General features: G+C 39.1%; 3 protein-coding genes and 2 non-coding genes across 8 annotated transcripts; 4 read left to right on the top strand and 1 right to left on the bottom strand.

The window, feature by feature from the left end:
- The first annotated feature begins 7171 nt into the window (after positions 1 to 7171).
- On the top strand, positions 7172 to 12728 carry prim1 (DNA primase subunit 1). Its single transcript, XM_051880287.1, has 13 exons — positions 7172 to 7391; positions 7626 to 7783; positions 8281 to 8387; positions 8775 to 8848; positions 8955 to 9091; positions 9233 to 9291; positions 9378 to 9492; positions 10728 to 10814; positions 10928 to 11063; positions 11649 to 11718; positions 11809 to 11915; positions 12022 to 12120; positions 12485 to 12728. The coding sequence occupies exons 1-13, from the start codon at positions 7283 to 7285 to the stop codon at positions 12502 to 12504; spliced, it is 1278 nt and encodes a 425-aa protein (XP_051736247.1). The 5' UTR covers positions 7172 to 7282; the 3' UTR covers positions 12505 to 12728.
- A 987-nt stretch (positions 12729 to 13715) lies between these two features.
- On the bottom strand, positions 13716 to 19951 carry tfip11 (tuftelin interacting protein 11). The gene is made up of 14 exons (XM_051880281.1): positions 19812 to 19951; positions 19150 to 19362; positions 18878 to 19034; positions 18237 to 18390; positions 17971 to 18098; positions 17446 to 17601; positions 17166 to 17357; positions 16396 to 16710; positions 15570 to 15676; positions 15327 to 15495; positions 14982 to 15225; positions 14758 to 14900; positions 14290 to 14455; positions 13716 to 14182 (listed from the first exon to the last, which is right to left on the bottom strand). Exons 2-14 carry the CDS (start codon positions 19356 to 19358, stop codon positions 13821 to 13823), a joined length of 2502 nt encoding a protein of 833 aa, XP_051736241.1. The 5' UTR covers positions 19359 to 19362; positions 19812 to 19951; the 3' UTR covers positions 13716 to 13820.
- naca (nascent polypeptide associated complex subunit alpha) lies at positions 19875 to 27117 on the top strand. 4 transcript variants are annotated; one of them, XM_051880276.1, is made up of 9 exons: positions 20845 to 20920; positions 23270 to 24852; positions 24916 to 25234; positions 25598 to 25683; positions 25800 to 25877; positions 25976 to 26122; positions 26392 to 26520; positions 26653 to 26775; positions 26997 to 27117. In XM_051880276.1, exons 1-9 carry the CDS (start codon positions 20851 to 20853, stop codon positions 27009 to 27011), a joined length of 2550 nt encoding a protein of 849 aa, XP_051736236.1. In that variant the 5' UTR covers positions 20845 to 20850; the 3' UTR covers positions 27012 to 27117. The 4 variants fall into 4 exon arrangements, with proteins under 4 accessions (XP_051736237.1, XP_051736236.1, XP_051736235.1 ...); XM_051880275.1 differs by having other exon boundaries at positions 23270 to 24873; XM_051880277.1 differs by lacking the exons at positions 23270 to 24852; positions 24916 to 25234 and adding an exon at positions 19875 to 19956.
- LOC127505611 (small nucleolar RNA SNORD59) lies at positions 26244 to 26319 on the top strand. Its single transcript, XR_007927752.1, has one exon. It is a non-coding gene; the product is annotated as a small nucleolar RNA SNORD59 (small nucleolar RNA).
- On the top strand, positions 26849 to 26924 carry LOC127505612 (small nucleolar RNA SNORD59). The gene has a single exon (XR_007927753.1). It is a non-coding gene; the product is annotated as a small nucleolar RNA SNORD59 (small nucleolar RNA).

Below are 27117 nucleotides of genomic sequence, written 5' to 3'. Positions count from 1 at the left end.
GTGTATAATACGTATGTTATCAATCAAGTATCACAGCAACACACAATATGCCAGACAATGAACCGATGATTAAAGATATATTTTAGGAAAACTGCTTCCGTAGCTTCTCATTATAAGTGTGAGCACTAAAGACTTCAAAGTAATAGATTTTAGAGAATTTGGAGTTGCTACAAACTAAAGCAGGGGTCTACAACAGGGGGTCTGAAGTGGTACTGCAGGGGGTCTGCCAAATACTGTTTGCAAAAACTCATTTTTTATATATACACATATTATATATATATATATATATATATATATATATACACACACACACACACACACACAGTATCTCACAGACGTGAGTACACCCCACACATTTTTGTAAATATTTTATTATATCTTTTAATGTGACAACACTGAAACACTGAAGAAATGACACTTTGCTACAATGTAAAGTAGTGAGTGTACAGCTTGTATAACAGTGTAAATTTGCTGTCCCCTCAAAATAACTCAACACACAGCCATTAATGTCTAAACCGCTGGCCACAAAAGTGAGTACACCCCTAAGTGAAAATGTTCATATTGGGCCCAAAGTGCCAATATTTTGCGTGGCCACCATTATTTCCCAGCACTGCCTTAACCCTCTTGGGCATGGAGTTCACCAGAGCTTCACAGGTTGCCACTGGAGTCCTCTTCCACTCCTCCATGACGACATCACGGAGCTGGTGGATGTTAGAGACCTTGCGCTCCTCCACCTTCTGTTTGAGGATGCCCCACAGATGCTCAATAGGGTTTAGGTCTGGAGACATGCTTGGCCAGTCCATCACATGCACGTGCACTCAACTTCTTTGGTCAAACATGGTGAGGCCTGTTCTGAGTGGAACCTGTCCTGTTAAACCGCTGTATGGTCTTGGCCACCATGCTGCAGCTCAGTTTCAGTCTTGGCAATCTTCTTATGGCCTACACCATCTTTATGTAGAGCAACAATTCTTTTTTTCAGATCCTCAGAGAGTTTTTTGCCATGAGGTGCCATGTTGAACTTCCAGTGACCAGTATGAAGGCCGGAACACACCAAGCCGACACCGACGAACTAGTGGCGACGAAAGCAGACTGCGGGGTTGGCTCACGTCGGCAGTGTCTGTGTCCAAAGATTCCCTGACACACCAAACCGACGCTCGACACCCGACGGCCAAGTAGCACGTCATTCTGCGCCTGCGCAAGATGAAATGCATTTCCGTACCAGCAGGTGGCAGTAGCTGAACAGCCAATCAGAATGATCAGATGGCCTGACGGACCGACGAGCTCCGACACCGATTCAACATTTCGAATCGGCCGAGAAAAAGCCGACGAGGACCAACTTCACCCGACGGTGCGGAACACAATGAGAAAACTTAGTCGGCCGACGAACAAAAACTGCCCGACGGCCGACCGTCGGCTTGGTGTGTTCCGGCCTTGAGAGAGTGAGTGCGATTACACCAAATTTAACACACCTGCTCCCCATTCACACCTGAGACCTTGTAACACTAACAAGTCACATGACACCAGGGAGAGAAAATGGCTAATTGGGCCCAATTTGGACATTTTCACTTAGGGGTGTACTCACTTTTGTGGCCAGCGGTTTAGACATTAATTGCTGTGTGTTGAGTTATTTTGAGGGGACAGAAAATTTACACTGTTATACAAGCTGTACACTCACTACTTTACATTGTAGCAAAGTGTCATTTCTTCAGTGTTGTCACATGAAAAGATATAATAAAATATTTACAAAAATGTGAGGGATGTACTCACTTCTGTGAGATACTGTGTGTGTGTGTATATTATATTATGTTAATAATATGAAAAATGTTTCATATTATTATTATATATATATAGCAATTTTTCATTGCTTTATATATATATATATAAAGCAATGAAAAATTGCTATATATATATATATATATATATATATATAATAATAATATGAAAAAATTTTCATATTATTAACATTTAATATATTTACATTAAATTTAATCAAATTATTAATTCAATAATTGTTGCTAGAAATATTTATTACAAATTATATATATATATATATTTATATTATTTTAATATAATATATTAATATTAAATAAAGGCATCAAAAAGGTTGAAGACTTATGGACTAAAGTAAAATTCATAAATATATTCAAAATTCATCAAGATATTCAGAGCTGCTAGTTGTGTGTAGACTGTTCACAACACACATACACATCGAGAAAGATCTGTATTGTAGGGTGCTCTTTAAGAGTCTCAAGGTCACACAAAGCCGTAACCAAAATTACCCACAACCTTGAGCGTGTCTGAGAGGAGCAAGTATGTGAGAGAAAAAGAAAAGAAAGGAGTAGATATGAAAACATGAGTATTCTCTTTGACTTTACAGTGTCAGACAACACATTTACCGCAGAAAGAATGTAGTCATAGCAACAGCGGTGAAGTCTTAGTGTATGAGTGTCTGTGTGTAGGTGCGTATGTGCACACACACATTTACTTTTCAACGGCCTGAAAGAGAAAATCGTACAAAATGAAATATTTAACAGATTCAGGTCTCTTTTGAGCACACGTATATTCTCTGTGTGAAGATGAAAGCGGCAAACAGGCGCTTATCAGGCCAACTAAAATGGTAAATTTTAATTAACACCTGTGCCCTGCGTTTATCAGTAACCGAAACCGCATCCATGCAACCTTTTTCGTGCGATGACCAGATTTGTAATTCATTTGATTTGAATAAAGACAAATGATGATCAAGACTGTGTATTAATGTTCATAACACTCAGAAATAGCTGTTGCTGGGTGATGTACCATTAGTAATTGATGTTACCTGTAACTCAAAACTCAAACGGCAGGCATCCTCCTTAGATCATAAGTGTGTCAGACTCAGAGCACAAACCCCCCCTTCAACAGTCTGCACCTGTTTTGAAGGAAGTTCTCTTTCTTCCTCAGAAGGAAGGGCTCATAAAGGGAAGCCCAGCTTTGAGATTTTCCACTGAGGGAAAAGTCACTTCCACCCACACACGGAGAACACCACTGCAGGAGGAGGAGGAGGAGGATGTGAACTGAACAATAGAGACTTGCATGTCAGTGGAGTTCCGTAGTTGAAGCCCTGACATACTTCACCCTGTCGCCCAGATAACCCTCTCTCCCCTCTCATGCTTCTCCACCAGCCCCTCATCCTGCCCCGCAACAACAGCCATTGTTGTAAGACAAACATTACAGTCTATTTCTGTCATAGCTGATCAAGTAAACAAGGTGGTGCCAACCTCATTTTACTTATTTCAGGCTCTGTGCCAAACAAACACTGAAAAGAGGTTTGCAAGCTGCAATTTCAGTAATATAGAGGAGAATGGGGTCAGTTGTCATGAGTAACTATGAGGTTTTGAGTCAAAAGTCCAAATGCACAAATGTGTGTTAGAATCATTTTGTGAAATCTGTGTTTCAAACTTCTAAAATCGTATCTTTTCTATAGCTAAAACCTGTGAACATTTTAAAACTACATTAGGATATACTGAGGTAACAGTCAACCATAAAATAAAGGTAGTTTTTAACTGAAATCTTGAACATTTTTAATATAAATTTCAGGTCAGGGCAAGTTGTTAAAGCTGCAGTCTGTAAGATTTGCCTCTTTGTCGCCATCTCTGTTTGAAACCTGCAATTACAGTTATTTGCGGAATTATCATCTTTATGTGGGTTGCAGATCGGCACGGCTCCTTAGCGCAGATGAATCTAATGTTTGCTGTCAGTCACCGGAAAATGTCATATGAACAAGTAAGTAACATGTCTGCCACTTTACAAGTAACATGTCTGCCAATGGTGATTAAATCTAATGATCGCTTAGCTCGGATCATGTCAAGCCGTGCAAATTATTATTATTGTTATACTTTGTTCTCAAATTGTTAATGTTAACAACATCAGCATTGCGTGACTATGTGTATTTAGTGTGTATTAGTGTTACCTGTAGATTTCAATTTCTGTAGCCACTCCACAGTCCAAGTCTTTTGCTTTTGACTACGGGTGAATCTCCAGTTGTCACTGATGACTGTCATTTGGACCTTTCTGGATTATAATTCGCCATCAAAATAAGTTTAACTATTCCAGCTGCTGTAAGAAAAGGCTATAAATGATCCATCACCTGCAGCATCCTCCACATGCCATATAGTCTACTAGCTGAGACTCTTTCTTTATGTAAACAGACATGACGTAATGACGCAAAGACGAACAGCTGCATGCTCGAATTTCCCGCGGAAACCCACCAGTACTGATTTTATTAGAAAATATCATTACAAGCTTAGCATTGTGAATCGGGCTAAGTTAAGGAGATAGTTTTGAACACTGGCTGTTTATGTACTTGCTCAAACTGATTTTGGATCATTTTTTACCAAAAAAAAGTTACAGACTGAAGCTTTAAATTTTATAAATTGTTATGTAATTTATAAATTACATTGTTACTTTTTTGAAGATTTTTGAAAGTCTCTTATGCTCACCAAACTGCATTTAATTGATCAAAAACAGTAAAAACTGTAATATTGTGAAATATCATTACAATTTAAAATAACTGTTTTCTATCTAAATATATTGTAAAATGTAATTTATTCCTGTGATGTCAAAACTAAATTTTCATCATCATTACTCCAGTCTTCAGTGTCACATGATCCTTCAGAATATGCTGATCTGATGCTCAAGAAACATTTATTATTATCGATGTTGAAAACAGTTGTGCTGCTTAATATTTTTGTTGAAACCATGATACATTTTTTTTTCAGGATTCTCTGATGAATAGAAAGTTCAAAAGAACAGCATTCATTTGAAATAAAAATCTTTTGCAACATTGTATACAATATACAAGTCCCCCTGTAGTCAATAATTTTATCGCTTAAAACTCATCTTTGATCACCAAAATGACATATTTAAATGTTTTTTTCCTTGAAAAAAAATTCATGCCTTAAAATAGCTTGAATGTAACTCTACACCCTTGCCTCATTTAGTATACGTGGTTCTATGAATATGCAAATTAGCCCCGCATCCACTCACACCAGTTCAGAGATCCACTCGTTGACGATCACATGTTGACGTGATTGGTTACAGGGTAGTTTGTGACGTCAGAAACACCAGCGATTTCAACCCATGTTTTTGAGACTATCTTTGGTTTACTGCATTTAAAAAAAAAATAAATAAATACTCAGCAATGGTGTTGACTTATGAATTTGCACATGGTTTGTCTTAAAGCATATTAAAAACACCACATAGACATACAAACATCATTAAAAATGTGATTTTCACCACAGGGGGTCTTTAATGTGTCCTTGCTTAATAAAAGTATTAATTTCTTTCAATAATAATAATAATAATCTTACTGACCCAAACTTTTGAATGGTAGTGCACATCTTGTTTTTATCCTGTTTCATAATTGCTTTACTGTTTTAATTTTGCTGAAAAGCCAAGCTATTTAATGGTAGGCTGCATTGTGACAGCTTAGCCCATATAGTATGACAACATGCTCTGCTATTAGGGGATTGTATTTCTTCAAGAACAGGAAGACATTTATTCTAAGTGCTGAAAATGGATCCACAAAGTACGACAGGAAAAGCACTTGTTCAGGGAAGAGTATTATGCCTAAAATAGCTTTGACCAGTTGCTACATGAGGATGTCTCTGCTGAGCCACTCAGGAAGCTGGTAGTAATTAATATAGAGACTTGCTGACGGAAGTAAAATCCTCTAACATGTATAAAGGACACATAGGCTTTGCTTAACGTGAATGAAAAGATAGACCGTGAGAGGTGGAAATGAGACTGGTACACTCAGACACAAGTGCTCTCAGTCAGACACTCTCTGTGAGAGCTCTTACTTGTACAAGAGTTCCTGTGAGCCGCACTCCATTAGGATTTACCTTCAGTTACTCACATAAAAATACACAATTTCTTTACAGGGTTTTTCTAGAGATTAAGAGAAACAAGACCCCCACCCACCCACCACCACCACCACCACCACCACACACACACACACTTCAAAAATACGCATTCCAATATCTTTGGCCTTAGACTGTTTTTTTTCTTTCTGTCACAGGATGCTTTGGACGGGCCCTTCATTTACAGGCACCAGAAAAAGGCCTGGGATAATATTCCTGTTGACGGCACGGTGAAAAATAATAGGCTACCTACAGGCATCATATTTACACATTTATATACCTTCACCTGTTTACTGCGGTGACTGTGGACTCAGCAGATCGGATCAAGCTCTAGCTGCAGAATTATCAATATGCATTCAGTCAACATGACTGTGTCGCAGTCTGTCCAGTACTCAAGCAATTTCTGCCCTCCTGTGGTTAGATAGAGATTCTGAAAGGAAAAAAAGTTGGGGAAAAAACATTTTGGTGCTCCATGGTTTTACAGATGTAAAAAGGCAGACTGATTTTTTTCAAAAGTGAGCCATTGTTTTCCAATATTAACAAATAATATATTATTAGCGGTTTCTTTTGATGTTTGTTTAAACACACTATTCACACTCTTACTATTTTATTTTGTCTGCTAAAAATGTCCAGCAGTGCACACACATGGATCACGTGAGAATTCTGCCATATAATATATAATATATATAATTTCAACCGCATTTAATAGCATTCTGTGGCGGAAATTATACTATAAATATTTTGGGGGGAAATGGTCAAGCTAAGGCTAATTTCACAGGTAACATTTCATTACCCTTAATAAACACAATTAAATAACCACCCACCTTGCACAATTTGACAACAATGAGGATTTATCTAGAAATGAAGCACAATAATAAAAAAAAAAAAGTAGCCTATCTAGGCCTATATTTTGTTCACTCCTGATATCTACCTTGATTTTTCTCGGTGTTCTCCACAAATCACGTCTCATATTTCTCAAGCTCTTCATTGACAGAGTTTGTAACTATTACTTTTTTCCCAAAAACTTTATTCGCAAAATAAAGTCTTCGCCTGATTTGAATCACACACCCATTCATCCATCCGCTTATCCTACGTAGGCAGCGTCGCGTGAGTTCTGGTGTTCATCCCGGCGTCTCGGTCCTAACGGCAGGACACCGTAGACTACAGGTGGCCAGTCCATCAGTGATTCAAATCATTATTGAACATAATCATAAAGCACTCTTATCCGAGCCTTGAGGTGGCAGCAGAGCAAGTAGAAAACACTAGCTGTGCGCGAGACCAACGAATAAGAACAAAGTGCGTCATTTCCTATTTACGTTCATTTTCCCGCGCTGGTTGTTTGTAGGATCAGCTGTCATTGAGAATCAACACTGCTCAATTTAAACATGTCAAACTCCGATTATGATCCAGCTTGTTTGCCTGACTTGTTACCGCTGTATTATCGCAGACTATTCCCGTTTCCACAGTACTATCGCTGGTTAAGTTATGGCGGTGGTAAGTAAATCTCCGAGCCACTAACTCACCCACATCAATCTCCGATCACACAACGAGCCATTCATTGGTCTTTAAAATACTATTCTTTTTGTTAGTTTGTGTGTTTATAGTGCAAAGTCGGTCAATAAATATTTCAGTTTAATCAATATGGCTCTATGCGTGCATTTATATTTAACAATACTTGTCTCTTCTTTCTTCATTTCCATAATGTCTACTTAATTTTGCCTCTTGCAGTGTCTAAAAACTACTTCCAAAACCGTGAATTTTCCTTCACGCTAAAAGATGACATTTATGTCAGATATCAGTCCTTCAGCACTCAGAATGAGCTGGAGAAAGAGATGCAGAAAATGGTTCCTTACAAGATTGATATTGGAGCAGTCTACAGCCATAGGGTATAACTCATCATGTTTCTATATTATATTATATTATATGGAAAGTTGGCATGTCACAGCATTTTTAAACGACATTTTGCTAATTCTTTTATACTGTCGTTATTATAGTTTTTATGACTTAGAAATGCATATTAGTTATTAGGAATATTCATACTTCTAAAAATTAATTTATCACATCACAGGATTTTAAATAAAGTACAGTGGTTAAAATAAAATGTTGCTACATAGTATAATAGTATTATAGCTATATTGAGAATATTATTGTACTATTATATAGTGATACAATATAGTCATTACATTTGTATGAAGTAATATCATATTTGAAATAATAGATTGAATGAATATTTTTGTTGCTATGGATTATTTGCTGTGTTATTAGATTTTTTTCTTCAATTGTTTTTAAGAAATTCTCACATTTTTGGTTCTTTCATCTGCTTCGTATTTCTTGTGGAAAATTAAATCCCTTATCATAATTTCTCTGTTTCTGTGATTGACAGCCCAGTCAACACAATGCTGTGAAGTCTGGAACCTTCCAGGCCCTGGAGAAGGAGCTGGTGTTTGACATTGACATGACAGACTATGACGATGTCAGACGTTGCTGCAGGTATACAGTTGCCCTCTCACCAGGGTTGCCAGGTTTTCACAAATGAAATCCCCCCAGTTGCTACTCAAAACTAGCCCAATTGCATTTCGGGGATCCTCCTGTAAAAATCAAGTTCTGGGGGGCAAAATCCATGTTTTTGGTGGGGTTCCCCTGGTAAAATTTGCATTCCAGGGGCTAAATATCATGTTATTTGGGGTCGCTTCAACCCGCGGACATGAAAAACAACAGTGTTAAAGAAGCCAAATTTCGTGGGAAAACCGCAGACTTGGCAACACTGCTTCTCACATTCTTTCATCTTAATACACATGATGATACTTATAGAGTAGTGTTTTAAATGCAGTTATTGTTTGCATTTTTTGTTAATATATTCATCTTTTTGTTCTTCAGTGCTGCTGATATCTGCTCAAAGTGCTGGACTCTAATGACCATCGCTATCCGTATTCTGGACCGGGCACTTCGGGGTAAGGGAAACCTCTTATTAACAGAACATTTACAATATAAGTAACATCATAACAAATATACAGACAGAACAAAGTTAACGTGCATCGTGCTGTATGTGTGGTTTAGAGGACTTTGGATTCCATCATCTCCTGTGGGTGTATTCGGGTAGGAGAGGAGTGCATTGCTGGGTTTGTGATGAAGCTGCTAGGAAGCTCTCAGTGGCGGCACGGTCTGCTGTGGCAGAGTATCTCAGTTTAGTCAAGGTATTCAAATATCAGATAATTCATCCTTCAAGAAGTTGTATCCTGGGTTTGTTTACCATATTCATATATCTAGCCTAAAAGATCAACTCTTTATCCTGTGAGTGTTGTAAATAATGGTGTGTACTGCGGATGTTTCTATAGGGTGGTGAGGAGACCACGAGAAAAGTTGTGCTGTCAGATCCAATCCATCCTTTCATCAAGTGAGGGGAAAAAAATGACCACCTTCTTAAGTATATAATGTGTCAATGTAATTGGTGTAACCGTAGTTTCTTTCTCTTCCTTTTAGTCATTCTCTGTCTGTGGTGGAGCACTATTTCCCACAGTACGCCATTGTGGAACAGGACATATTAGGCAGTAAAGAGAGTTTAGACAAAGTGCTCGCTCTGCTACCTGAAGATATCCTTTCATCCCCAGTAGTGTTGTCACCATATCAAAATTTCAGTAGTCGGTACCAATACCAGTAAAATTTCAGTTATTGTTTACAGTTATAAATTTCATATTGGAAATATTTTACTTTTGTTTTACAATTTCAAAACAAAAAATATTAAATAAATGAGTTAATGCTTATAATAATTACAAGTAAACAATACAGTAAAACAGTAGCATGTAACCTTTAAATATTTTTTAAATGTAAATGTTAGGTAAAGGTCAAGTGAAATGTTTAATTTAGTTAAGTTACACTTTATTGAGTGGATAAACACCTCTGATTGGAGCCTTTAAAGGGTTAGTTCACCCAAAAATGAAAATTCTGTCATTAATTACTCACCCTCATGTCGTTCCACATCCGTAAGACCTTCGGAACACAAAATGAGAGCTTTCTGTCCCTCCATAGAGATGCAACTACTACTTTCAAGGTCCAGAAAGGTAGGAATGACATCGTTAAAGTAATCCATGTGACTCCAGTGGTTTAACCTCAATTTTATGAAGCATTGCGAGTGCTTTGTTTGTGCAAAAAAACATAATTTACCACTTTATTTATTAAAATATTGATCTGCAGTGCGCGTTCACGAGAGCACCGTGACGCATGTGTTTTGTGTTCATGCGACAGCTGACATTGCTGCGTTAACACACTTTGGATAATAATTTGTAAATTATGCTTTTTGCGCAAACAAAGCACTCACGACAGTTCATAAAATTTAGGTTAAACCAATGGAGTCAAATGGAGTACGTTAATGATGTCTTTACTGTCTTTCTGGACCTTGAAAGTGGTAGTTGTGTTGGATCTCTATGGAGGGACAGAAAGCTCTCAGACTTTATTAAAAATATCTTAATTTGTGTTCCGAAGATGAACAAAAGTCTTATGGGTGTGGAACGACACGAGTGAGTAATTAATGACAGAATTTTCTTTTTTGGGCGAACTAACCCTTTAAAAAGCAGCCATCTATCAGAGGATACCGAATGGAGTTATACTACCGGTACTTGAGGAATACTACCAGTACCACAGAAAGACAATACAATTTTTGTATCGTCTTGGTAGTCGGTACCAAAGTATCAGTGTTTTTGACAACACTAATTCCCAGTAAACATGTTTTTCAATCAAGCAGGGTATTACTGTTAACAAAACAAGGTTTTGATTGGTGTAACTGATTTTTATGAGAGGAGCCCAGTTGTTTCTTTAAGTCTGACTGCACATATCAAAAAAGACCTGGCAACCTATTGTCAGAAGGTGAAAAACCCAATGGAGCGATGGGGCGAACTCTGCTCTCTGGTTGAACATAAAAAGGTAAATGCAAATTGGTCGGAAAGCAGCACTGAGAGCAACTAATCGCAGACAAATAACTCTTTCAGCATAAAACGTAGTTCAGTTTCCCATTATTTTTATGTGTTTGTGTTAAGTCGAGTACTAAGAAGGGTGGTCAGTACTTCGATAAGGAGATTATGTTGCAGTACTGTTACCCTCGCCTGGATGTCAACGTCAGTAAAGGAGTCAACCATTTACTGAAGAGCCCCTTCAGCGTACACCCCAAGACGGGTGAGATCAAACTTTACCATGTTAACTTCATTTATATAGTACCATTCAAAAGTCTGGGGTTGGTAAGATTTTTTTATTAATACACTTATTCAGCAAAGACATTAGAGTGACAGTAAAGACATTTATAATGTATATATTTCAAATAAATGCTGTTCTTTCGAACTTTATATTCATCAAAGAATCCTGAAAGAAATGTATCTTGGTTTCCATAAAAATATTAAGCAGCACAACTGTTTTCAACATTGATAAGAAATGTTTCTGAGCAGCAAATCAGCCTATTAGAATGATTTCTGAAGGATCATGTGACACTGAAGACTGGAGTAATGATGCTGAAAATTCAGCTTTGATATCACAGGAATAAATTTGTTTTTACCAAGGTTGCATATATTTGATCAAATAAGCACAAGCAAAAACATTTAAAAAATCTTACCGACCCAAAACCTTTGAATGGTAGTGTATATGTTTCTAGTCTTAGTTTGCATAAATCATTTTTGTATGTTTTACATTCAAAGTAAAATGGGTTGTAAATGTTGTTTCATGTTGATTTAAAACATTTATTCTTTTTATCCTCAATATTTTTTTTAGGTCGAATCTCAGTGCCAATAGATTTGAAAGAACTGAACACGTTTGATCCTTTTGACGTTCCTACGATCAGGTAAATGTTGAATATATCAGTGTCCATCTTTGCAGGCTAGTTCCATATATAGTTGTAGGATGTGACAACTGTTTTCATCTGTCTCTGTAGTTTGATCTGTGAGGAGCTGGAGAAACCCAGAGCAGATGAGGTGGAGGACGAGGATATGAAGGACAAGGAGAATGAACAAGATGCTGGAGAACGACGCAGAATCAGAGGTGAGCAAACACGTATGACTCTTCAATTTATTCACAATTGTTCAAGATTCATCCTCAGTTCTGTGGGAAGGTACTGATTGCTAAATATGTTTTTGGCTATTTGTAGATTACAAGCGCACCAGCCTGGCCAAGTATGTGAAGGTGTTTGATCGTTTTTTGGAGGCAATGGCTCGATCTCGGAAAGGAGAGATGCTGAAGAAGAGTGGTGAGTTACAAACAAGCTTATGTTCTTCCTCTGACTTTCATGTTCATGTTTCATACACTTGATTGGATCCCTAATCCATTTGTAATGTAAAGGCTGCATGAGACATTGTTTATTGATCGATTTAATTCTGCATGCACATTTCCTGTTTTTACATTTCCATTTACTTTGAGCTTTAAATGACAAGAGTTTGTCTTCAAAAACACTATCACTTAAATGTAATCTTCAGCAAATATCAAAATGATTATTCATTTTTCATACTGTACATTAATGTGAATTCCCTTGTAGCATTTACAATGATTGATTTTAGGTTTTAGTGTCTGTACAGATAACTTCATTAATTATTTCAATGTGATTATTTTTGCAGATCTTCAGAAGGACTTCTGAGACAGAAGAGCTGGAACATTACAGCTAATTTTCAGGTTTTCATAATGCATAACTGCTGACCATCTGTTTGTAAAGATACAGACACTTTTGACATACAAAAAACTACAGTTTTGCTTTCAAACATTCCATTGGAGGATCGGTCAAGTTATGAAATAATGTCATTTATTTCCACATGATACTGTGTTCCTTTACTTTTCTAATAAAATATTTTCACTTGTGTTCTACTTTTTGTAAACCAGATTAATTTTTTTCAGGATGTTTAATTTTTCTACCATCTTATTAAAGGGTTAGTTCACCAAAAAATGAAAATAATTTCATTTATTACTCACCCTCATGTCGTTCTACACCCGTAAGACCTTCATTCATCTTTGGAACACAAATTAAGATATTTTTGATGAAATCTGACGGCTCAGTGACGCTTTTATTGCCAGCAATGTCACTGAGCCTCTCAAGATCCCAAAAAGTACTAAAGATATTTACAACGGTTCATGTGAGTACAGTGGTTCTACCTTAATATTATAAAGCGACGAGAATACTTTTTGTGCACCAAAAAAATAAAATAAATAAAAACCACTTTTTAACAATATCTAGTGATGGGTGATTTCAAAACAGATTCGAAGCTTTACAAATCTTTTGTTTCAAATCAGTGATTCGGATCACATAAACGAAGCCTCGTTTACTGAAATCACATGACTTTGGTGCTCCGATCCACTAATTTGAAACAAAAGATTCGTAAAGCTTCGAAGCATTGTTTTGAAATCGCCCATCACTAGATATTGTTGAAAAGTCATTTTGATTTTTTGGCGCACACAAAGTATTCTCGTCGCTTTATAATATTAAGGTAGAACCACTGTACTCTCATGAACTGTTGTAAATATGTCTTAAGTACCTTTCTGGATCTTGAGAGGTTCAGTGACATTGCTGGCAATAGAGGCCTCACTGAGCCATCGAATTTCATCAAAAATATCTTAATTTGTGTTCCAAAGATGAACGAAGGTCTTACAGGTGTGGAATGACATGAGAGTGAGTAATAAATGACATTATTTTCATTTTTGGGTGAACTAACCCTTTAAAATAACTTGTACAAATCTATTATGTTGCTGTCTGGTAAAAAAAAAAAAAAAATCAACTACAAATAAATGGTTGTTCTAACATATGAACTTGAACTTGATATAATAAGTGGTGGGTAGCTAAGTACATCACAGTCAGCATGATATTTAAGCACAAATTTATTCAAAAGCATTTCTTCTGCATTATAAAACAACATTGATAGACAAGATCCAGTTTTACAGCTTCTGTTTGACCAAGCATCAGTCTCATTTGGCCATGTCAATTAGACTCTGTAGTGATGTTGGAACCCAGGTTTTCTCGCCTTGAACAAAGACCACTCCACGCTCAATGTAGATGACTATTCTGCCAAATGTGAACAACTGTTTTCCCATATGCCGTTTGGCTACCAGTGGCATGAAGACGATGCCATTCTCCTCAGCCTTGGCCTGGACTAGATCTTTAAAGTTGGTAGGTACAGACGTTGGTACCGCTGCGGTGCCTGGTGGCCGTGTGGCAGAATTCTCCACTTCACGGCGCTCAGGCTGAGGCTCGCACTGGAAATCTTTCCTTCTCTCCGTCTGAATCAGATATGCAATGTTCTCTCTTGCTCCAGGTTGCATATACCCACCTACAACAAAAGACATAGGTAAAGTTGAAGGTAGAATGAGACCCCTGTACAAAGCTATAAATATGTTTAGTGGACTTCATAAGTTGTTTTTCTAGAGCATGACTGACCTAGTCCAGAGGCAACGGCACGATTCATAATGTCAAGGGCCTCATTCAGTTTTTCTTTGACCAATGGGTGACTGAGCAGGTTCTCTGAGAGTAAGCCCTTCCAGCCCAGATACCATTTAGTGATCTCCTCATAGTTTGGGTTGTTACTGAGCCAGGAACACAACACCTGTAACAGGAAACAAAAGAAACACCTAGTACTCCTTTCAAATGTAGAAATGCCACTAAAGCCGGGTGCACACTGCGATTTATAATAGTCCTTTACAATTGTATGACCATGTTACACTATGGGATCTCAGCTGTCATTTATGTCAGACTGTACGACAGTCATTTCGACCAAAAATACAAGCTATACTGATGCATTACACCAATCAGGTTTGGTTCAAACTGATATGTTTCTTCTACATAATTTGTATGAATACAAAATGTTTTGTATTCTTTTGACTGATTCTAAAAGACTTTTGGACTGACCTGTAGCCATTTGGGGAAGAAATTCTTATCCAGCAGTCCAACCATGGTAGAGACAGAGAGCATCCCCTCCCAGTCCATCACCCAGTTGAACGGCTCCAGCAGTTGCTGAAGAGGATTCACCACCAGCTCTCCTAAACATAGAGCTGCAACACAGTAGCAAAACCTTCAGAGAAACCTCAGACTCCTAAAGTCTGACACTGACAATCTAGCACATGAGTGCATACCCAGCTTGGGGACGATGTTTTTGACCATGAAAGCCTCCCAGGCACCAGGTGTGAAGACATCTCTCCAGGGTTGCAGAATCAGTCTGGCGGAGGAGTCGCTGGGGTGCCAGCGCTGCAAAGCATGAGCTAGTTTACTGCGGATGGGGGCGTACAGCGGCTCAAGACGGGTTTGCATCAGAGGCAGCCAGGGATGAATCCATGAATGGATTGGCACTGTGTCGGTCAGTGGGTTCCAGTTGTCCACCTATCCAAAAACAGACAGAAGAGTTACATCTCGCATGGACACACATACTTCCGTTTAACAAGAAATATACAGTGTGCATTGGTCATGTGTTCAGCACAAACCTCTCTCTGTAGTCGTGGGAATATAAGCTGCTCCAAAACATTGTCCAGAATCCACAGCGGTAATACAGGAGCCCAGCACTCCACACAGTCCACCATGGGCCCCACATTTCTGGGCTGCCACTGCGACACACAGGTCCTCATGACTGGAACCCAGACTTCCCATATCAATCTGCACACAAAACTCCTGCTCAAGTCATCTGCTTCCACAGGCACGACACATACACACTCTCGGATATGTTTTACCTGTGATAGGGGTCCATGTTAGAAGCGTCTGGTCCACCGTGAAGAGATTGTGAGCTTTCAAGAATGGCCCTCCACTGACCAACTTCCTCTAAACCATCTGAACAGTCCTATTGATAAACAGAGAGTTTAAAAGAGTTTAGAGCTTATACACAGGGTGAACACCATAACAAAAATTATTAATAAACAAAGATCCAACCAGGCATTCCCACACCTTTTGACCAATTAATTTAAATGGATCATGACTTTATATCCATGACTAATATACTGTATATACGCTACAGTTCAAAGGTTTGGGGTCAGTATGATTATTTGTTTTAGAAGAAGTTCCTTATGCTCACCAAACTGCATTTATTTGATCAAAAATACGGTAAAAACAGTAATATTGTGAAATATTATTATAATTTAAAATAACTGTTTTCTATTTTAATATATTTTAAAATTTTATTTATTTCTGTGATGGAAAAGCTGAATTTTTAGCATCATTACTCCAGTCTTCAGTGTCACATGATCCTTCAGAAATCATTCTAATATGCTGATTTGCTGCTCAAGAAACATTTATTATTATTACTATTATTATTATTATTACTATTATTATTATTATTATTATTATTATTATTATATGTTGAAAAAGGTTGTGCTGCTTAATTTTTTTTCCATTACCATGATAGATTTTTTCAGGAGTCTTTGATGGATATAAAAGATCAAGAGAACAGCTTATATTTATAAAAAAAAAAAAAACATTTTGTGTAAAAAAAAGTCTTTACTATTACTTTTGATCAATTTACCACATCCTTGCTGAATATAAATATATATATATATTTTTTACCTTAAGTGGATCCCAGCTGCGAAGCTTCTCTTTCAATAGAGGATGCACAACAGACACAGCTAGATCTCCCAAACCCAAAGTCTTATACTCCTGATAGAACTCTGTCTGCAGCCGCTGGAAGACCATAGCACACTCTTGAAGGCTGAGCGCAGGGCTTCCCTCCATATCGCCTGCTTCAAAGCTCTCCACCAGGTTCATCACCTGCTCTAGCCGACCAAGAGACTCTTCCTCCTCTGCCAGCCTGACCTGCAAGGCGTCGCTCTCATGGGTCAGGGTCACCACAGTGTCCTTCTCATGCTGCAGACGTCGTGCACTCTACACATGCAACACAAACCCACAGAATGTTCAGTTAAAATTTGCGGACAGGAATTAGTAATTTTTTTCTATTAAAAACTGGCTGTAATATGCATTTTGGGGGCAGAGCAATAACGGGAGGAGTGTGTTTGTTTGGGTTGATTTCAGATATCAAAAGTGTTTCTTAGAAATGGCTTATTGCACCTTTAAGTGAATAATACAATTAAACATGAAAACTTAAGTTTGAAGGGTTAGACTGAATGTCCTACTAAGAGAAAAACATTATTTCATCTTTTTTCTCTTATAGCTCTCTGGGACAAGGAGCGCCCAAGTGGTACAAATACTAAAAATGTTTAAAATATTAAATATTTATATTGCATAAGATTTTATAATTAACATTATATAATATTAATTTACATAAATGTTACTTTTTTCTAATTTACTGTCGATTTAGTGCAAGTTTATGAGTGCTTTACCTGTAGGATGTCTTGCTCTGTGAGCTCAATGAGCAGTTTGAGGTTGTGTTCCAGCTCCGGGAGAGAGAAGCCGGAGCTCTTCTGCTCTCGTGTGCTTACGCTCAAAGGGGCCTCCTCAGGAACACTGTGCTTCTGACTCATATGACTGTAGCTATGATACACCTTCTGCTCTCTGCCTGTCATATCGATCACCTGAAACACATGAGGGATGCATTCAATGTTTACTCTGAGACATATTTAATTGGTTATATGCATTACTCTAATTGTTTTGTGCTCTCACCTTGACCTGAGCCAGTTCTCCAGCAGGTCTGCTCATGTTCTTGTTGGCCAGTTTGCCATGAGCTTTCAGCTCTTCCACAGTCTTGTAAGAATATCTGGGCTTTTTCTTTGCCGTTCCCGGGTCTTTACGCCATTGCCCCAGCTCCTTCTGAAACTCCTGCAAAGATGGAATGAAGAATAAAAGGTCAAATATAGCAAAATGCAGTGCTGATGAAGACAGTTTGAGGTTTGTGGACCTACTGTTGACCTGTTTAGTCTGAAGCTTTTGTTTCAAGACCAAAAGAGAAAACTATGGAGTTTTGTTTAAATAGTGCAGTTTATGATTTTTAATTAAGTTACACAAATAATAGTATTTTTAATTGTTGTTTTTAGCGAATAAAATGCCTGATCCAATGTGGTGCAGTCAACATAATTAAAATCAAGAGCATTTTTCGCTTTATGCTCACTGTCAGGTTAGGCACTGGTTACTTTGGTATATATTGGCAAGACAGCACCAAAAACCACTTGTGTTGTAGTGTTGACTTACTTGCTCCTCCTCCTCCTCAGAGTCTACAACAGGGAAATCCTGCAGTGACTGCTGGGTCCTCTCATTACCATACGCACCAACTGCTCCCTTCCCCTTCCGCACCTTAGCCTCAATCGGATTCACAATACCTGCAGACAAAGATATTCACATCATGCTACAGAAATGGATCTCCGGGTAAGCACACGATGCATAACATAATTCACAATAAGCTAAATACAATAAAATCAGTATACTGTGGTATGAAATAAAGGACTGAAAAGTTTTACCCTGAGCATTTTTGCCCAATCCTTTTCCTGGAACGTAACCCATCTTCTGCAGAAGTTTTTGACCAATGCCTCGTGTGTGTTTCTCCCAGGATCCCAGGTCCTGCCCTGTTCTAATACCACCTGCAAACCTCTGGGATGTCTTAAAGCTCCCACCCTAAAATGAAGAATTCAAAGACTTTTACAATATAGTTCAAAGGTTTGGGGTCACTAAGACTTTTTTTTAAATTCTTCAGAAAGGACATATTAAATTATTCAAAAGTGACAGTAAAGACATTTATAGTGTTACAAAAAACATTTTATTTCAAATAAATGCTGAATAAGAAATGTTTCTTGAGCACCAAATCCAATTTCTGAAGGATCATGTGACACTTCCGTTGTGCATCACAGAAATAAATTATATTTTAAAATAACCTGTTATTTTAAATTGTAATAATATTTAACAATATTGCCCTTTTTTACTGTATTTTTTGATCAAATAAATGCAGCCTTGGTGAGCATAGAAGACTTCCTTTAAAAACATTTTTTAAAAAATCTTACCAACCCCAAAATTTTGAATGGTAGCGTATGAAGACATTTGGACCCAATATTCAAGCCAAAGATGATGCTGTTGTTGTGTAACATTAGTAGGCATCTCAACATACCGTTTGGAGCTTTTTGGGAGCTGCAGTGCGAGGTGGAGGAGGTGCATCTCCACCATCATTGGAGTTATCTGAACCCTCCTGCTCCACTTTCTCCTCAGCTGCAGTCTTTCGCAGGCCACCACTCACAAAGTTCACAGGAGCTGTATAGTCTTTCGATCTGTGTGGATACAAATATCAACATTGAAAGCTGAATTTATATGACCTTCACTACTTAGTCACCAAGGTCTCTAGTGATTTGACAGCTGAAGCATTTATTAACAAAAACCACATACCTTTTCCCCCCAAAGCTGGGCCGCTCATCGTCAGAGTCATGCTCTGCCCAAATCCCATAAGTGGCTTCTTCTTTAGTCTGTCTGTGTCTGCGTCTGTCTGGGTTGAACTCATTGGCCAAGTCCCACTCAGTCACCTCAAACTTTTCAATTTCCACACCATCCTCCTCCTCCTCCTCACCTCTACGCCCATACAAATGGGACATAGACATCTCTCTGTGGGGATGAAATAAGAATGTTTTAGGCCAGCAACAATAGAGTAACTATATACTCACATACTTATATAACTATATAAATTGTGTCTCTTTATACATGTATGAAAACATATAAGCTGGCTCCTTAAATGATGGATATCCCTCGCAAGAGGACATTAGTATTGGTGGTCAGAAGGCAAAACAGTAGTGTACATAAAGGTGAATCCGCTTATTGTGTTTTCTCAAAGCATACCCACATGAGTGTTTTGACCCTAATATTAGTACATCACGCAAACGTTTTCAAAAAATATTCAGGTTAGCTTAGCATTGCTATTTTTGATGTAAACAAAAACACCTGCCTTCCTTTAGAGCAGTTTTTTTTTTAGTTGTGACTTTTGTCAACTAGGAAATAAATACATTTATATTGAAATAACAGAGATAAGCGCATTAAAAATATATGTATATTTTTACCCGAAAATGCGGTTCCTCGCTTATCAGCAAGAGTGTATCCAAAAGCAACTTCCTGTTGGAGCCGGAAGCAGAGTTGTGACATCAGAGCGACGCAGAGGTCAGAAACCCTCTCTTACAGCCATCTTGGATCCTGTGCCCTGAACTAGTGAGTACTTCTGTTACATCTACTGTCATCCAACGTTACATTATTGCTTTTCCTCTCTCATTTACTACTAGTATTGATGCTTTAGTGTTCCTCTGTGCTAAGTGGTAAAGATTTCTTTATTTGGTTTCTTTATTGGGGAAATATTTTAATGAATACAACCGGCTGACTGTTCAAAATGGGGGAGCGAGACGCACCGCCGCTCGCTGTATGCGAGGACTTCAGCCGAGGGCTTTGTGTCTAACGAAACGCTTAAACCATGCGAAATATGTTATAATAAACAAATACAGCGATGTTTGTTAGAAGTCTGTAATGTAATGGCAAAAATAATTTGCATTGTGTGGGACAGAAATCACTGATTTGAAAGTTGATCTCGCCTATTAAACACATAATTTAAAAACACAGAGGTAACGTTACGCACGCTGTAATACCATTACATTATGAAGAGTCAAAACTCGTTTCCTATTCTCCATGTTGCTTTGTATTTATTTGTTTATAAGTTACTCTCACACAGCACTAGCGTGACAGTGCTGCTCTGTTACACACGTGAAATGTGCATCACACTACACATGCACCTATGAACGGGTTGTAAAACAATGTTATTGTGTCGTTGTGATCATAAAAAGGCCATGTTATGTGTCTGGAATTTTATAAAGCTCACTATTTCTGTACAGTGGACTTGTGAAATGTTACCATGTATGCTCGATACTTGTGAACACAGAAGTGGGTTTAATTCAGCCGGCAGTGAGACTGCTGACAGCAGAGGCCTACAGGAAGAGGCCTAGTGCGCTGCTGTGTATTTGAATAGCAAAAGCCACATAAACACAAAGACATTGAATTTACTTTTGCTAAGCTTATAATGTGCGATATTGTCTCTCATTTCTGTTGCAGTCCAGAATGCCAGGCGAAGCCACAGAAACTGTCCCTGTTACAGAGCAGGAGATGCAGCAGCCACAGGCTGAGACGGGTTAGTAGTACTACCTTTAAATGTGCATGTCTGACACTAAACACATGTTGTGTGAGGGGTCCTGGAGCTCTATTGTTCATCATCTTGGTCGTTTTTACTTTTTAAATGTACAGCAGTTATTGGAAGGTTGATCAGTCTATTTATGGTATTTTTGCACCTGTTTCAGATTTCCTTCTACCAGCTGTTGTAGAGACTTCACAAAGCGAGTTTCTCTAGTTGGAAGGGGTGTCATGTTTTGTAGGGTGGGGATGTAGTTTGAGTCAGTTTTTCTCCACCTAGAGGTTTTTAGGTTAATGTGCTTGAGCCCCTCCCTAGATTAAGAACTGCACTAGTTCTATAAAAGGGAGAGTTCAGACAATTTTCATGTTGATCCAAACCTGTATGACTTTATTCTGTGCAGCACAAAAGAAGATAATTGTCCCTACAGTTAATGTTAATGTAGTTTAAGACAACATTGGACCCATTGTACAGACAAAAAAGGGCATTTTCTTTTCAAAAGTGGGGGGTGAGCTACCCCTTTAAGCTGCAACATACCTGCAGTGTAGTTTTGTGTGATTTCATGATTTAAGTATATTGATTGATTATGAGAGAACATTTGGTTTTGAAAAATAAGAGTGATCCAGGACTGCCTTGCCCAACAGTGTTAGCCTGCACTGATTAAAATGGCACTAAAGGTTTTTGTGATATTGAAAGCCTATGCATCCTTAATGTTTGAATGGAATGCAGGCAACTCAACACTGCATGAACATTTCCTAACATTTCATTGAATTTGAGCGATCTCTACCTGAATATTTATACAGCATTTTTAACAGGGTTTTTTTGCATTAGACTAGAAAATGTTTTTCTTTTTTCTGGAGGGATTTATTGTGTTCAGGAATGTATATGCTAGGCCTTGTGATCTTCATGAGGAGAAGAATGTAATTCAACATGTTTACAATGTAAGAGGTCTTATTTCGATCCTGATTTTGAGGAACACTTTTCTGTTCTTATTTTAAGTACAAGTTGTTGTTTTTTGTGTTACAAAGGAAATGTTAAATTTATGTAGCAAAATTAATAGTTTTGTAAAGTAAACTTTTGAAGCTCAGTAAGCAGTGAAAGACAACTCATTACGCTATATGCGCACACTGTCAGAGAGATGGTTTCTGAGCGTTGTCTGAGAGACGCGTGCATGAAGCCGTTGCTCATAGAGTGCGTGAGTTATTTTTGCTGCCAAATTGGGCTTGAATGGTTAAATACACATACTTATGTGTAGGGGTCTAACAGTACGCGCATTCGTACCGAACGGTTCACGAGGCAAATTCCAAATGGAAGTGATCATCCCTATGTAAACAGGGCACGCGTGCCCTGCTCACATAGGGATGATCACATAGGACATAGGGATGATCAGTTCCATTTGGATCTTGCCCCGTGAAGCATTCGGTACGAATACGCATACCGTTACACCCATACTTATGTGTTAAAATGACCCTCTTTGCAAGTGTAAACAGTCATTTGTCTTTGTGACTCCAAATGATATTTGCTGAAAAAAAAAAAAAATCCAAATAACATGAGTTTTTGTAACGTTGTCAACACTTTCTAGATCTACAAAAACACCTCGCTTAGAAAATCAGACACAATGCAGAACACACGTAGCCTGAAATGAAGTGGCAACACTTTAAAACATCCACAATGCAAAATGACCATGCTCACACACTGAAATAAATTAGTGAGAATATAAAAATTGCTCTGTTGTAATTGTCAAAATATAATGTCAAATAAAATCAGCCAAAATGCAGAACCACCACAAAATTAATAATAATCGTGATTTCATATGTGGATATCCAACTGGAAAAACTTAAAAGCTGTCTTTCAATTAATCAAATAGCAACTGAACCAATGAGTGGAGCTCTGCAGCCTTCTACTGGTTATAGTGACAATTTTACTTTTAAAACTGTATTTTCCAACAGATAGCAAAAATCTTACACTAAACCATGGCAAATTGTCCGTGTTATCTCCATGAATGAAATTTCGTAACTATTTGCTGTTTGAGTAGGCAATATTATACTTGCTTTTAACTGAGTTATTGTCCTTTTAGATTTTTAGTAATTTATCTTTATGCAAGAAACATTATGGTATTTGTTGTTGTTTAGCTGTTTGGTTTATGCATGTGCAGTTGAGTGGTGTTTTTACAGAGTCTTAACCATTCTTAACCAGATTTTCATGGTGTGTTTAGTAGCCAGTTGTGCTTTTGTGGAGCAGTTTAACACATGAGCAATTGAAAGCATCCCTCATAACCAGCATGGATGTGATGGTTTACACCATGCAACTTTTTAATTGCCAAAAGTCACTCTAGCATTTTATTTCCATTAGCCACACCTGCTGCTGCGGCCCCTGCTCCCTCTCAGGCAAAGCCTAAAGAGGGCAAAACTAACCCCAAGCTGTCCTCCTCTCCTCACGCCACTGCTCCTAAGCCAGTTCCTGTAGGACGCAGGAAGCGCTCCTCTCTATCTGCCTCCTCAAGCTCCCCTACCTCTCCTAAATCTGCCTCAGGCCCTCGTGCTACCCCTCCATGCTCCCCTTTGGCCTCTCCTCCAGCTGACTCCCCTGTAGCCTTGAAAGCTGAGCAAACTGCTCCCAAGGTGATAAAGGCTGGCAAACAAGGGAAGCAACATAAAACAAAGAATTTTAAACCTGCTGAACATGAGCAGACGCCTCCCTCTGCCTCCAAGCCTGCTCAAGAGCCTGCACCAGTGACAGCTCTGCCATCTCTTGCTATACCAATTCCAGAGGTAGCAAAACCAGCAGGCAATGCTGATGCTTCCCCTGTCTCTCCCAAAGTTACTGTGGCTCCTGTGGCCTTCAAAGTAACTTCCAAACCTGCTGTCCCAGCACCCAAGTCATTTACAGAAGCTGTGGCCACCAGTCCACCTAAAGTGGCTGAAAACCCCAAGGTTGCCTCTGAAGCTCCAAAAGTAGCAACCCATGCTGCTTCAGAAGCCAAGATGACTTCACCTTCAAAAGCAGCTCCAAAGCCTGGCCCTGCCCAAGTGCCAAATGTGAACCCAGCCACTGCTGCTCCACCAAAACCTGCTCCTCGGGTTGTGCCTGCACAGATTGAGGATGATGATCTGCCACCTCTCTTACCACCTGAGAATCCTTTTACAATGCCTGCTTTCCCCCCCATGCCACCTAGTGCAATCCCTGTAGTTACCCCAACAGCTCCTAAAGCTGAACCTGTCGCCTCCAGTAAAGTTGAATCTGGCCCTGCACCTAAAGCAAAGGTTGTTCCTAAAGCTAAACCAGCTCCTAAAGCTGAACCTGTCCCCACACTTAAAGTAGCGACTACCCCTGTACAGAAAGCAGCACCTGAACCTAAAGTTGAGCCTGTCCACACCCCTAAAGATGAGTCTACTCCTGCCCCTAAGGTTGCAGTCCCTCTTGCTCCTAAAGCTGAAGCTGCCCCTAAGATAGAGGCTGCTCCTGCACCTAAAGCTAAGTCTACCCCTAGCCCTAAGGCTGAGCCTGCTCCTGCCGTTAAAGTTAAACCCGTTGCTGCTCCTAAAGCTGAGGTGGTGGCTCCTAAAGTTGAGGCTGCTCCTGCACCTAAAGTTAAGCCTGCTCCTAAAGCAGAGCCTGCCCCTGCCTCTAAAGTTGAGCCTGCCCCTGCCGTTAAAGTTGAGCCTGCCACTAAAGCTAAGTCTGCTTCTACCTCAAAGGTTGAGGCTGCCCCTAAAGTTGAGGTTGAGGCTGCCGCTGCCCCTGCCACTAAAGTTGAGGCTGCCCCTGCCCCTAAAGTTGAAGCTGCCCCTAAAGTTAAAGCTGCACCTGCCCCTAAAATTGAGGCTGCTGCCCCTAAAGTTAAACCTGTGCCTGCCCCAAAAGTTGAGGCTGCTGCTCCTAAAGTTGAGGGTGCACCTGCCCCAAAAGTTGAGGCTGCTGCCCCAAAAGTTGAGGCTGCTGCCCCAAAAGTTGAGGCTGCTGCCCCAAAAGTTGAGGCTGCTGCCCCAAAAGTTGAGGCTGCTGCCCCTAAAGTTGAGGCTGCTGCCCCTAAAGTTAAACCTGCGCCTGCCCCAAAAGTTAAGGCTGCTGCTCCTAAAGTTAAACCTGTGCCCGTCCCCAAAGTTGAGACTCCTGCCCCAAAAATTGAGGCTGATGCCCCTAAAGTTGAGGCTGAGCCTGCCCCAAAAGTTGAGGCTGCTGTCCCTAAAGTTGAGGCTACTGCTGCACCTGCCCCTAAAGTTGAGCCTGTCCTTCCCCCTAAAGTTGAGCCAGCACCTGTTCCCACACCACTTAAAGCCCCATCTATACTGGAACCAGTCATCAAGAACGACAAGGGTATCTCTTTCTGTCTGTTTTTGCGTTGTGCGTTTATGTTGTTGCCAAATAATGTTGTCCCACCATAATGCTTTAGGGTCACATTATCAGTGAAGGTAAACTTGGTGACTCCAGGATCTGGAAACATCTATCCTTAGTGAAGTTAAAGCTTCAGTTAGATGCATTTCAGAAAGTTGTTCAAGGAACATGGGGCCAGTAGCTGAATGGTTTGAGTTAATCAATGTGGATATTGTTACTTTAGATTGTATCTTGCAGTATGTTTAAAGTATTTAAAAGTATTTTTTTGATTTTCAACAGTATTCTGGTGAAAATGTCTTCTGTCTGTCTAATGGCAAATTAATGTAATGTATCTTGATGTTTTAGGGTCCGGCACTGAATCTGACAGTGACGAATCTGTTCCTGAACTGGAGGAGCAGGACTCTGCACAGACACAGACACAGCAGGCACAGGTAATAATTTAAATGGCATCTTCAGTAGCATTATTTGCCCTCCACTTTATTTTCTCACACCATTTCTTTTTCAGTTTTACATTGACATAACCTGAAATTGCATTCTCTTTCTGTAGCTTGCAGCTGCAGCTGAAATCGATGAAGAACCTGTCAGCAAAGCAAAACAAAGCAGAAGTGAAAAGAAAGCCAGGAAGGTGGGTTATCCTCAAACCAATTGAATCTGATTATAACACCAAATTCGATTAGAATGCATGCACTGTTGTTTAACTGTACCCTTTCATTCTTTTGCCAGGCCATGTCCAAATTGGGGTTGAGACAAGTTGCTGGTGTTACCAGGGTAACCATTCGCAAGTCCAAGAACATTCTCTTTGTCATCACCAAACCAGATGTCTACAAAAGTCCAGCTTCAGATACTTACATTGTCTTCGGTGAGGCCAAGGTAAAGATTAGGGGAGAAAATGGTTTCTTGTTTAAGTGTGCACTCCTACTATATCAGCCCTGTTTTGGTTGAAAACTAATTCTATATGGCAGCCTTCCCTGATTATCTAGGCCTAAGTGACCTCTTAATGATGATTTAAACAGTTTGACTTTCGTTCTTCTGAGTCTGATGAAGCCAAACTTTCTGTCCTGAAAGAGGAAAATTTCACAATGGTGTGAGGAACACAATGAAGCTTAAACAAACTAAAATACTGTTTCTGCTCTTCTCAGATTGAAGACCTGTCACAGCAAGCTCAGTTAGCAGCTGCAGAGAAGTTCAAGGTTCAAGGAGAAGCCGTTTCAAACATCCAGGAAAACACACAGACGCCCACAGTACAGGAGGAGAGCGAAGAGGAAGAGGTGAGTGTCAACACTGCTGTGATTCTAACACAGTAATTCTGCTTTCATGAAAGGTCTTGTGTTGATGTATTCAACAAATGTGAAATGTGAATATGTTCACATTCATTGACTGATTTGTTTTACCATTTACAGGTTGATGAGACCGGAGTGGAAGTCAAGGACATTGAGCTGGTCATGTCACAGGCCAATGTATCCAGGGCAAAGGCTGTGCGTGCACTGAAGAATAACAATAACGACATTGTCAATGCTATTATGGTGAGTTAAACTGATAACGTCTTACTTTATGTAGTTAAATGCATACAATTTTTATATATTAGAATTTCAAAACTCTTCTGTGATGAATTAACATTTGACTTTCGTTCTTCTGAATTTGTCCTGAAGCCAGCTCATTTGTCCTGAGAAGAGCTCAGGCTTTAAATGCGGTGTCATGATATGAAGCAGTCTTACTTAATTTATCTTTTTGCCTGTCTTCACAGGAATTGACGATGTAGATGGAGATCAGGGACTGGGTCACAATAAGATGTTGCTGATTTGATCTACACTATTGTTTGTACAATTTATACCCAAGAGAAATAAAGGAGTGGATTGAAGAAATGA

This window comes from Ctenopharyngodon idella, chromosome 22 (genome assembly GCF_019924925.1).
Source record: "Ctenopharyngodon idella isolate HZGC_01 chromosome 22, HZGC01, whole genome shotgun sequence".
NCBI classification, from domain to species: Eukaryota; Metazoa; Chordata; class Actinopteri; order Cypriniformes; family Xenocyprididae; genus Ctenopharyngodon; species Ctenopharyngodon idella.
Note: the sequence above shows the minus strand (reverse complement) of the source record. Positions and strands in the feature narration are given on the sequence as shown.